General features: G+C 62.8%; 3 protein-coding genes across 3 annotated transcripts; 2 read left to right on the forward strand and 1 right to left on the reverse strand.

Moving 5' to 3' along the window:
* Positions 1-305: 305 nt before the first annotated feature.
* On the reverse strand, positions 306-3,308 carry BESB_010380 (uncharacterized protein; the record flags this gene model as incomplete). The annotated part of the gene is made up of 1 exon (XM_029359792.1): positions 306-3,308. The coding sequence occupies one exon, from the start codon at positions 3,306-3,308 to the stop codon at positions 306-308; it is 3,003 nt and encodes a 1,000-aa protein (XP_029222705.1).
* A 3,510-nt stretch (positions 3,309-6,818) lies between these two features.
* BESB_010390 (uncharacterized protein) lies at positions 6,819-7,550 on the forward strand (the record flags this gene model as incomplete). The annotated part of the gene is made up of 1 exon (XM_029359793.1): positions 6,819-7,550. The coding sequence occupies one exon, from the start codon at positions 6,819-6,821 to the stop codon at positions 7,548-7,550; it is 732 nt and encodes a 243-aa protein (XP_029222706.1).
* Positions 7,551-8,848: 1,298 nt separating this feature from the next.
* Positions 8,849-11,884, forward strand: BESB_010400 (uncharacterized protein; the record flags this gene model as incomplete). Its single annotated transcript, XM_029359794.1, has 1 exon — positions 8,849-11,884. One exon carries the CDS (start codon positions 8,849-8,851, stop codon positions 11,882-11,884), a length of 3,036 nt encoding a protein of 1,011 aa, XP_029222707.1.
* Between the last annotated feature and the right edge of the window lie 398 nt (positions 11,885-12,282).

Consider the following 12,282-nt stretch of genomic DNA (forward strand, 5'->3'; position numbering starts at 1 on the left):
GTCACGAGAGTAGGAGGTGAGTTCGAGAATTTTCCCCCGCGACAGACAAACGATATGGAACAAAAAGTTTTAGATGCTTTGCTTCGCTCGCCTTGCCTTCCCTCCCCCCGACGTATCGATCTTGAGGACCTACAGTCCCGCCTGCTCAACTACTCTGCCAATTCCTTTACACACTTTTAACTTGTCTGCCGTGATTCTTCCTCATCCGCGCTCTCTCAAACGGCTCGCAGGAGCCACAGAAAGCCGCTTTCTCCTCTTCACAGTCGACGCGCTCGGCGCCGCGGCGTTGCCCCCGTTTTGTGGCTCTACGCCACAATACTCTCTGGCTCTGCGGAGAATGCGTCGGATGCGTCTTCTTCGCGGTGCTCCGAAGCGCCGAGGACCTCTCTCCAGTGCGCTTCGATGCGGACAGGCAGCGAATCGCTTTCCTCCTCCGCCTTGGAGAGGAACACGGCGAGCGTGTGCGCGGCCGCCTCCTTCTTCTTCTTCTCCCGCTGGCGACTCGACTCGCCCTCCTCCCCCTCCGCGCCGCTGAGGTACCTCCTCAGCACGGCCCACTGCTGATGCACCCAAGCCCGCGCGACTGTGTCGCACTGCTCCGTCGCGAGCACAACCAACGGCAGACTCGCCACCCGAATCGTTTTCTCGCTATCGTCCTGCACGTCCACGCGAATAATCGCCTCAATCGCGCGCACAGCCAGCGCCGCCTCGTTCCCTTCTTCCTCTTGACCTCCGTCCTCCCCGCGCTCGCCCTCCTCCTCGTCCGCCGCCGCGCCCTCCCCGCCCCGTGAGGGCGACGCCGGCAGGGACGCGGGGGAACGATCCGAGGTCGGCGTCGCCAGGTTAAACGTCGCGCAGGCAAACCGCGCTTCCTTGCCCTCCCGCAAGCTCGTGCCGGTCAGCGTGGCGCATTCTTTTCGCTTCAGAGCCTCGCCGCACGCAACAGTGGCGGGAGAGGCGCAGGCGGCGGCGGCCGCTGCCGCCGCCGCTTCGGGCTTCGCAGCGCCCTCCTCGCCGCCAAACAGCCAACGGGCGACAGTCTTCACCGACCCCACGGCCGTCGCGACGTTCTTCAGGACGTCCAGCTGCACGGGCGTTTTCTCAGAGAGCGAGGAGACAGCTTTCTCGAGTCGCTCGCGCCGCGACCCCAACGCCGCCGTCGCCGACCGCCCGCGAACCCCCTGGGGAGGCGCGAGCGACGCGGTCGCCCGCGGGGGTCCACAGCCGAGGCTCAGAGGAGACGCCAACGGAGACGCGGAGGCCGGCAGGGGCTGCAGGCGACTTCCGCGCCGCGGCGTCGCGAGCACTGGTCGCGACAGCAGCAACAGCGGAGACGGCCGCGCGTGCGCAGAACCCCCGCCGCTGCCGCTCGCGCTGGAAAGAAGGGCGAAGGGCGAGGACGACCCCGGCGGGGACTGCGCGCCCGCAGAGGGAAGACGCTCGCTGTCGGCGCTGTCCTTCGCTTCTGCCGGGTTCGCGCTTGCGGCGTCGCCTGTCGCCGCGGCCGAAGAGGACGCATCTTCTCCGCTCCCTGGAGCCTCGCTCGTCGGCGAAGAAGAGCGGAGCGGCGACGGCGCAGCGCCAGCGTGGGTCCCGGGCGAGCCCTCCGCCTTGAGCTGCTGGTCGCCCGCCGCAGTTTTCTCGTTTCCGCGGCGGGCTTCGAGCTCGCAGTGACGGCGGAGGTGCTCCAGGAGTCGCTGATGGTGGGCGTACTCGAGACTTTCCTCGCGAAGCATCTTCAGCCGCGCCTCCCTTTCGAGCCGCCGCTGGCGCTCCAGCGCGCGCTGTCGCTCCTGAATCGCCGCCAGCTCGGTGCGCAGCACGTCGAAGCCCGACTTCATCTTGGTCGCAGCCGTCTCCACGCCGCGGACGGCTGCGGGTCCGAAGCGCGTCACAAACGACTCCAGAATGTCTGCCACGACGTTCTCTCCTTCCTCCTCCGAGAGATGCGCAAGCCCCACCCGCGGAACCGCCGCACCCGGCGCGCTGCCCACGCCTTCACCCTCCTTCGTCTCGTTCGCGTCCGCCGCGCGGGGAGACTGGCTGGCAGCCTCTTCGCAGTCCTTCGGCTCTCCAGCGGCCGTTTCGGAACTTTTTGCAGGCGCGTCTTCGCGTGCGTCGCTCGCGCGGAGCTGCTGGTCGCTGCCGAGAGCCGCTGCCCTCGGACTGGTTTCCGGGTCGCGGTCAGCAAAGTCGCGTTCGAAGGAGAGTGAGGCAGAGAGCTTCGAAAGCAGGGAGGATGAAAAGGCAGAGAAGGAGGAGGAGGCCGACGGCGAGGGGACCGCGGCGGGCTCAGCGGCGCGGACTTCCTTGAGCAGCTCGACGATCTTCGCGTCTAGATCGCGGCGCTCCTGAAGCAGGCGAGACTTCTCGATCTTCGTCTCCTTCTTCTCCGCGAGCAGACACAGCACCGTGCGCTGCATGCGTTCCACCGCGGACTCCAGCGACGCGCGCTCAAAGGTCTTCACTGCGCAGCGAATCTTCTCGTCGTCCGCGGGGGGCCCAGCCGTCTCGGCCGCCGCCCCAGCGCCCAGTCGGCGCCCGGTGTGCGGAGAGACGCGCGAAAACACGGCAGAGGCGCCAGCCACCTCGTCCGGCTGCGGCCTAGAGAGACACGAGGAAGGCCCCGGAGAGGCAGGCGGCAGGAGGCGACTGGGCTTTTTCTTGGCAGGAGCAGCGGCTTCCGCGGTTGCCGCGCCTTGATTGTCCTCCTCTTCCCCCCCCGCAGCCTTCTCGCCTTCGCAAAAAGTTCCTTCTGCGGCCTCGTTGTCTTCTGCACGAAGTGAGCCACTGGAAAGCGAAGCCGCGCCGTCAGAGCCGCGGGGGGGGGTCTGTGCCTCCGCGCCCTCCGCACACGCAGCGGGCTCCGCGGTCTTTTCGTCTCCTTCGCTCTGTTTCTTTTCCACGCACAGCTCCTCTGCGTCTTGGTTGTCTTCCTCCTCACCTCGAGCCTCCCTTTCTGTCACTCCGCTGTCCTCTCCTGCTTCTTCACCTGCTTCTCCACGTTCGTCTCGCTCCTCTGGGGAGGCCTCTGCCGCGCGTACTTCTGTCTTCGGAGCGCTGTCGCCGCCTTTTGTCGTCTCCTCCGTTGGACCGCAGCTATCGGCGAGTTGGGCGTCTTCACTCTGGTCGCCTTGGTTCCCCTCCTTCGCGTCGCCTGCCTCGCATCGCTTCCCTCCCTCCTCACCCTCTGCGTCTCCGTTTCCTTTCAGCTCTTCCTCCTCCGCCTTTTCGCAGACACTCGTTCGCTCGAGGTCTTCGTCGTTCGAAGGCGCGGACCGCCGCGGCCGCCGCGAGGCTCTCCCCATTTTGAAGGCGCGTGAACTCCTCTTTCTGACGCCCCACTCTCTCGCCGTGAACACCGCGAAGGAGATGAAAAGGACGAAACCGAGGTGCTAGAGACTCCCGTTACGCGCGGCTTCGACTCAAGCGAGGAACACGTAACCCACTGCCGCGTCCCTGCCTTCAGAGGAAGTGGCGCGTGGTGAAAAAAAAGTATGTGGAGTGGCGCGGCAAGCCCGCAGCGAAGAAGACGCAAAGAAAAACCGACGGGCGCCAGTGGCAGCCGAATGTCTTGTGGCGATGTGCGAGGGCAGTTCGCATACAGAGGATGGCGCGGAGTGCCCCGGACACGAGTGAAGGACGAGTCTTTTCCAGGAAAAAAGGGCGAAAAAGAGCGAAAGACGAGAGAAGCGTCCGCGAGTATGCTCGCTGCGGCTGCGAAGGCGCTGAAAAGACGAGTAGGACGGAGAGGAGGCGGAGGGCGCCGACAGGACCAGACAGTCCGTCGCCTCTCGCGCCCGAGACACCGCCGAAGAAGACGCAAAACCCGGAAACAAAAACCGAGAAGGAAGGCACGAAAGAGACAAGAAGAGAAGACAAATCGCGAGAGCGTGGCCCCAGCGAATGCACGGCGCGAGCGCGAAGAGAAAGTTTCTCCTTTGAGGGAATCGATCGCTTTTTCCCCAGGCGTGTTCAGCCCAGACACGGCGAGGACGGCTGTCAACCAAGCAGAGAATCGAGAGGGTTTTGGAAAACAAAAAAATGGAGAAGTCTGTGCAATCGCCGCGCCGAAGGACAGGTGGCGAGCGGCCCTTCGAGACACGAGCGAAAACTAGAGTGAGGCTAGAGGACACGCCGCCGGCGCGGCGAAAAACAGCGAGGGAGCATGAGCTAGCTTTTCTCGATTTTTGCAGGGGGAGGCGGGGAGAGGACGGCACGGAAAATGCTCCACCCACCTCTTTTTTCGCCTCCAGAGTCTCTTTTCTTCGTTTCCTTTCCTTTTATTCACCTCCACTCTGCGCCTTCGAACTTCTCAGTCCCGCTGTCTGCTGTTAGACGGCAGGCGCAGAGACATCGTCCCAGGGGGGCGGATGATCTCTGCTGTTGAGATGGGCGATGGCAACTAGTCTTCAGCGGCCGCTTGCGAGCTGCCCTCAGATTTCCACGCGTATGCATCTCCTCGCGACAGCCGCCAGCCTCTGTAGCTGTGAAACTGTCTCTCCGCGTCCGCTGAACGCGGTAAAATAAATCGATAGCGGAACGGCCGCACCACAGTCCAGAGAAAGGGTTGCCTGCTTCAGCTCCGTAGCCCCTGCAGGCTCGCGACTCGTAGACAAAACGAAACTTCAGTCTGATGGCGAGCTCAATCCCCCGCGATGCGCCGCCGGCTCGCCACGAGAGAGCAGGTCACCGATGCAGAGAAGGGGGGAGGGGGGGGACGGGGAGGGTAGAGAGAGACTCGAGACAGGTTGGAGTCTTCGCTGACACACGTGGCGTTGCCTATAGACTTCGCACGCGTTGAGACAGCCGGTGCAGTTGCAACCGCGGAGCGCAAACGGGCTCTCAGTGCAGCCGCTAGGCTACCGGCAGCGGTTCCGACAGCCTGCGATGAGACGCTTGGAGTTCGCGTGGCGAGCAGGACTTGGCAGTCGCGCAGGCTCGCGACTTCCTTCCGCACCGTAGGTAGACCACAGCCAGAGAATTCGTTCGCGCTTGAGGCTCCCTCTTGATTCGCCTCTTTTGAGACGGCAGACGAGATAGGCACCCTGAGACTGTCTGGGCGGAAACGCGGACGGGGTTTGGTCAGCACGGCGCAGTTTAGAAAAGACACGCTGAGGGGAGGCTGGGCGACTCTTCTGCGTCCTGTCTGACGGAGAATTATTCTAAGACTCGCCGTCAGGGCCCCTGGCGTGCACTTTCTTAACGGGCAGTGATTCCTGCTTCTGCCGTCCTTCGGCGGAGCCTTACACGTATCTAAATCGGCGTCCTCGCGATGCGCTTCCCACGAGGATGCGCTTGGACTGCTGGCGCAGAGCGTTGAGAGACAGACGCAGCGCGTTCTGAGACCTCGAAGGCGCGTCAGCTCGCCGGCTGGGGCGTGCCGCGCGCAGCAGCTTCCCAGGAGATTGAACTAGAGAGAAGAAGGACACATATACGTGCCGCAGCGACTTGAGGCTGTTCAGCAACTGGCTCCCCGTCAGATTGCCAGAAGGCGCGCTCTCGACGCGACTGGCGCCTGCGGCAGCTTCGACGACCGTAAACCTTGATGAGCGACGAGCTTTGCTGCAAATCTGAGTGCTACCGTGAATGCACTGCAGGAAAAAGGCAGACAACCCGTGGAATTCTACACAAAGACGGGGCTGCAGTCTGTGCCTGTACGTAGAAAAGGCTCTTCGAGGCTTGATCTTGCCCTGGAGAAGGTCTGCACTCGGGCGTGTTGGACTACCCTGCGGCTACCTCAAACAGGAAGGATACCTCGCCCTTTCGTTCCCTCGAGATCTACGCGCTGAGTATTCCCGCTCTCTCTCTCGTTTTTGTTTAATTTTGCGTCACCCGACGCATCCGTGGGCGCAGGGCTTCAGATTTCTTTTCCTAGCTCGTGTGTTGAAACCAAGATTCGTAAGCTCTGCGGATCGAGAGGGATAGAGTTCCCACTACCTCAGGCGCGCTTCCTTCTTCTTGCCACCCCCTTCTTCTGAACCGAAAGTTCCAGGATCGTTTTTCCTTGTCTTTCTCTGGATCTCGGGGCGCAGATGCACACGGATGCCTCGAAGGGCAAGTCAGAAGACTTCCGTAGACTCGCTCGAAACGTGTCGCATTCCTTCCCTCAGCGTTGCCAACTTCGGTCTATACACAGGGGTCAGATCTGGCGCACGGCTTCAATGAAGAGTGAATGAACAACCAGTAGAAGTTGTGTCTACTTGAGTTTAGATATATCTTTCTTTGTGTCGTACCTCTAGCGTTTCAGAACGCCCGCGTACCCCCCCGCATTCGCCCTAGTCAGCGGGCAGCCGAGTGTGTGCCTTCTTTGCGTGTCTCCTCGCTTTTCTGTTTCCGTGGCGGATCTCAGAGGATCCTGCTCGCGAGTTCTTTTCGGAAATTCTCTCTTTCGCCACAACTTTCCTTGTCTTCTTCTTTCTTTTCCACTTTCCGTCTCTCTCTTAGACCCGCCTTTTCTGTTCGTTTGTTCTCCTCTTGTCTGCGTCTACAGCTGCGAAAGGGGGGAGCGCCTGCCAAGTCAAGATTTTTTGCCGTTCTCGCCTCGTCGTACACTCTCTGCTTTTCGAACTGCGGACGAGAAACAAGCCTCTGCGATCCTCTTTTCTGTGCGCTTTGTGGCAGCCCCTGTTTCCTCTCCTCGATTCGTCTCTTGTCCGTGCTCCGCGCCGAGAGAGGACAGCGCTTCCAGTGAGTGACTCTGTCGAGTTTCGTGTCAAAAAGAGCTGTTCCTGAGTCCTTCCAAGCTTGCACGTTTGCTTTCGGTCGATAAAAAATGAAAAGAATTGCAAGGGACTGTGGCGCTGCGCTGGGCAAACATGCAGGGCGGATCCTGGGCCGTTGTTTCTAGCTGTCTTTCTTCTCCCTCCTTTCCGCAGATCGCTCGCTCTGTCGCTCCCTCGAGACTGCGTACTCTGCCGCCAACGCGGAGGAGGACGCATGCGCCTTCTTTGTCTCTTCTTCTGATTTCTGTCTTTCTCTTGTTCTCCTCGCCCTCGCGGCGGGCGCGGCATGCGACTACTCCCGTTCTTCTCCTCTCGGCGCATACCAGTCCTTTGCCGTTGCGCCTCTCCTCTGTGCTTCAGTCGGCCTCGCTCTTCGCTCTAGCCGCTGCCCAGCAGCCTGCCGGCGGCTCTGGAGGGGGGGACGCCCCCGGCGCGTTCGAGGACTCGTTCATTTTCATTCCAGACGACGTCGACGACGAATTCGAGTTCGATTTCTATCCGCCGGAGGCCGTCAAACCGGGCGAAGCCGCTGGACGGGGGCCCCCGGGGTCGCCGCCTGGCAGCGCGTCCTTCGCAGAGCACCTCCTCGAACTCCCCGTCTCCTTCTGGGCGGCCTTGGTAAGCGACGCGTCTGCAGACGCCCGCCGGCAGAGTGACGCGGAGAGAGGCGAGGAGGCGCTGCCGCCGCAAGCTCCGCGGCAGCGACGCCTACAGAGCACGAACGCGGACGCAAAAGGAGAACGGATCGTGCGGGGGCCTGCGTCGGCGAAGAAACGCGTGGCGGCGCCTCGTCTGGATCGCAGACGCGAAGAACGAAGCAGCTGAAGAGACGAAGAAAGAGGGAGAGAGCAGGGGAAAACAAAGCGGAAAAGAAACACGCGGGGCTGAGTGTCGCAACGCTCTGCGTGTGAGGCGCTCCACGCATGTCTTCACCGATCCGCCCGTCTCCTCCGTGGTGGAGAATTTCAATTTTTCAAACGCCTATTCGTCCCCCGCCCCGCCCCCCTGGCACTGGCAGGATGAAGTGGCGCTTCTCGCTCGTCTGCCATGAGCCTTTTCTGCCTGTGCTTTTCTGGGTGAACAGACACCGTGGATGCAAGGCGTCCTCCTGCTTCCCACAGTTCTGCTCCTTCTCCTCGGCGTCGCCTGGCACGTATACGGCGCGACTGTGACGAGTTTCTATGCTCGCTACCGCTGCCTCCCTTCCTCTGACTAGCCTCGCCTCCTCGTCGCCTTCGTCGCCCTGGCACGCATTCTGGTGAGTTCGTCTTCGCCTTGGGCGCTGAGGCAGCGGATGTCCGCGTGCAGGTCGGTGCGCATTGACAGGAACCGTTGGCGGCGAGATCCACCCGTACGCAGATCTTCAGAGTCCCGAAGTGCCCTTCTTCTTTTCTCGTTGCCGCTGTCGCCGCTTCCAAGAGGAGAGAGGAGTCCGCTTGCCCGTTCGTCTGGCGGCAAGAAACATCCAGCGCCAGCGCGGAGGGAGCCACGCGGTGAGCGCATTCGCTCGTTTCTCTCTCGCTGCTTGTGGAAGTTCACCTTCATGCTCTTGCCGTGCGCTGCATCGTGATCTCGAATCTCAGCTTACATGCACAGGTGGGTGTAATTAATCCCTCTACGGTTTGTACGTACTTAGCGGGTATTCAAAGCTCCATTTCCAAATCGTGTATATATAGATGTCCATATATGTATCCATATACCCATATATATACATATATGTGTGTATTTAGCTGTCTATTTTCCTCTCCATGTGTCGATATATGTGTATAGGCGCATGTATAACGGTGTATGCGTCTTTGAGTGTATTGGCGTTTTCTTCTGACGCGCATACGAGAATACACATGTGACGACAGGCGCTGGCAGCGTACCGCCTTGAGACCTATACGCATGCAGCCTTTTTTTGGAGAGGGCTGTCGAGTTCGAGGACGATTGCGTGTCTGTGTGCGCCCTTCCATCCCGTCTATTGCTTTCCTGACTGTCTGTGTAGGTTGCCTGTGCGGTTCTCTTCCGTAGGGAGGCGAGGTCACCTCGCCCGCGGCACGGGTCACCTGCCCCCGCATCGGTCGGCTCTCGGGGTCTCGCTCGTCTGGCAGGCGGCGCTTCGCCTGCGAGGGGAAGCGGAAATGGCGAGCGATTCAGAAAAGAACGGAGATGGGCTGCGCGAGCAAGCCTCCGCGATGAGCGTAAGGGCAGACGACGAGGCAGATCGGGAGCAGGGCTACGCGTCTGTCAGCGAAGGAGTTGAGAGCGAAAACGAGGATTCAGGGTGCTCGCCGCCTGCGTTCGAGGCGCGGCGCTTCAGGCGCGCGCAAGGCGCCGATTCACACGAGGGCGCGCTGCCCGCGCAGGGCTCGGGAGCAGCGGCCCTCGACGAGGGGGGAGAAGGAAAGCGAGCGCCTGGGAGCCGCAGCAGAGCTGCACCCGCGACGCCGCATCCTCACGCGAATGTAAACAGAGAAGACGAGAATATGTGCAGGACTGCGGAAGCGCCAATGGACTTTTCTTCTCGAGTCTCGGGTTGCCGCGACCGCGCGGGGCCGCGGGCGGGGCCCGCGGGCGGGTCGGCTGGGGCGAGCGCGCGGGGTCGGCCTGGCAGTTCCTCGGCGTGCGCGTCGTCGCGGGGGTTCTGTGAAGACTGTTTTTCTTCACAGGACGCGGCGCGTTGCTGGGGATGCCGCCGGAGCCCCAGAAGCCCGCCACCGAGAGAGGAGCCTCGGCGGGTCGCGGTGCCGCGTGAGAGTTCGCTGGCGCGCCTGGGAGGGTCGCTGCGTCTCTCGCTGCTCAAGAGCGGCATGCCGGTTCGAATTTCGCTGGACTCGTCGGAGGTGGTGTCTCTGCAGCCGCCGGCGCCGCTGTATCTCTTTCTGCTGCGGGCGTCGTACCTGCCGCAGGCCGTCAACGCATGCGTGAACCACTTCCGCGTGTTTGTGAGACCGGGCGTCGCTCACCACGCGGCCTCGGCGCCCGCCCCCTCGTTTTCGTTTCTCGGCTACCCGCTCGACTGGAGGCTGCCTGTCGGCGTCTCTTTCGACCTGCTCGCCAGCGGCGCGCAGCCCGTTCTGCCCTCCGCAGCGACCCGCCCCCGCGGGGGCAGATCCCGCAGGCGGCAGCCACACGACGCACACGAGCGCGAGAAGAAAGACGTCGACTGTCGCCCGCAGATGGTGCAACTCGAAAAAAAGGGCGTCGCGGCCGCCTACGGGGCGCTACACGCGAGGAGAGACGGCGAAGGCGGAGGGCAGAGGGCCTTAGAAGAGGTGAAGGACCTTTCGCCGCGACGCCATTCCAGGCGGCCGCATTCGCCCTATGCAGCTGAAGACGCAGACCTGATCTCGGTATGCCAGCCCGAGGCGTGCGGCCTGACGGCGACGCTGCCGTGGGCGCTCACGTTCCACTTCCACTCGTCGCCTTCTTCGGTGGCGCGGCAGCTTGCACCGTCGTCAGCGTTCGCGCGAAATAGCGGCGAGAAGGAGGATCCGCTGCCGTCGTCCTTGTCTCACAGAGACGCGTGCGAAGCCGAGGGCAGCGCCGAGAAGCGGCCTGCGGCGTCCGCGCGCGCGCAGGGCTGCAAGGCGCCAGGTCTCCCCCTCCTGCTGCCCCCCTCGGTGTCTCCGCCGTACGAAGGCTGGGCGTCCTTCGAGTCTCTTTTCCTCAACAACCTCCGCCAGGCGTCGTACATGTTGACGGGGTCTGCGGCGGCGTTTCACCGCCTGTCGAAAGCCGACGAACTGAACGTCCTCAATGCCTTCCGCTCGTCGGACTTCGCCGCCTACTTTGACGCGGTCGCCCCTCTGGAGGGCGACGACCCGACGCGGCCGCTACGTCCCGCCGACGGCTCTCGCGGAGCCCGCGGGGGGGCATCTGACCCGCGGAGCGGGCGCGCGGGCAGCGACCTTGAGGGGGAAGCCCAGGCGCGCGGGCGAGGAAGAAGCGCGCAAGAGAGAAGAGGCGGCGCCGAAGCGTGCGACGCGCGCGAGGGTCAGGACTCTGCAGCCACTGCCTCGTGTCGGGGCGAGGAAGGCGCGGGGCTTCGGCGGGAGGACGCGGGCCGGGGACGCAAGAGGCGGCAGGACAGGGGGTCGATGCAGCGGCTGCCCGTGCGGCTTCATTTTGTGACTCGAGGCGCCGACGAGCGACGGGAGTCCGAGTGTTGGGGCGACGACTCAGAAAGCGACGGTGCGGGCGACGGCGCGCGGGGCGCCTCTTCCTCTTGGAGTGCCTTCCGCGCCAAGTCGAGGAGCTCAGAGGGCGTGCCTCTGATTACCTCCATGCTCATCGCTGCGCCAGTCTTTGCCCGTGAGAGCGAGCAGGGCGCGCGCAGCGCTGCTTCCGAGGCGAGAGGAGATCCCTCCTCAGTCCCGTCTCGTGAAGATCGCGAAGCGCGTTCGATGCGTGCCTCTTCGTTGGCCGCCAGCGAAGGCGCCTCAGAGCAGGGGGGGCACGAAGACGAGGCGAGGGCAGAGGCCGTCAGCGATGCAGAGGCGAGACAGGCCGTCGAGCGAGACCGCCGCGGCGTCTCTCCGCTTCAGCGCAGCAGCGAGGTCTCGTCGTCGCATGCAGAGGACTCCAGCCATCCAGACGCGATGGCCTTCTACACGCTGGGGGATCTTTTGCACTCGACAGTGGCGCAGCTGTTCCCCAAGAAGACGTGGCGCAGACTTCCGCAGGCCCCCGGCGACAGAGGACGCACGCGGCCTCGTGAGAGGGAGGCGGTTTCGCGCGCCGATCGCAGCGAAGTGGAAGCGAGTCTCGCCACGGCGCGGGAGAGAGAGAGGGAGAGGGGGAAGGCGAAGGCGGAGCACGACGCACGGCTCGAGACGCCTGCTTCGCGGCGGCGCGGCCTGCGCCGCCAGCGAGGGGGACGCCGCGAGAGGTGGAGGGAGGGTGCGGACCTGACAGGCGGCTCTGACAGCGAGGCGGGGAGCGTCGAGGAGGGGGGAGTGCGCAGCGAGCTTGAAGAGAGCGAAATACTGACTCTTCACAGCGGGTACCGGTCGCGTGGATGCCGCGTCTTCGTGCAGGGGATTGAGCCGCTCCTGGACACGCCGCTCTACTGGCTGTGGAGGCATGCGGCCTGCACAGATCTTTTTCTTCACGTTGTTGTCGTCTTGCCGCCCACCGCGGCCGCGCCGCCACGCGGGGGGGATCGCTCAGAATAGACAGACGGCCCTAGAGGGATGGCGGCTTCAAACAAAGCGGGAGCTTTGTTTGAGAGACGCACACCGGCGTGCGCCGGGGCCTTCACGAAATCCACGGAATGAACACAGAAAACGACGCGCACACACGTATATACATTTACACAAGTTCATGTAAGTATATACATGAATTTGTTTTCGTTCATGTTTATGAATACACACATAAGTGTGTGTATGAGCATATTGCCTTGCTGTGAGTGCTCGGGTGTCAGCCCTGGCGATCCGCTCCCTTTGGAAACCACGCACCTGTTACGGAAGACAGCAAATGCAGCCTGTCCATTTCTGTGTTTCCTATTACGCGCGTTACCCCGTTCCACGGCTTTTCATTCGCTCAAAAAGTGGGGTCTGACATCGCTATCCGG

This window comes from Besnoitia besnoiti, chromosome I (assembly GCF_002563875.1).
Source record: "Besnoitia besnoiti strain Bb-Ger1 chromosome I, whole genome shotgun sequence".
NCBI lineage: Eukaryota > Apicomplexa > Conoidasida > Eucoccidiorida > Sarcocystidae > Besnoitia > Besnoitia besnoiti.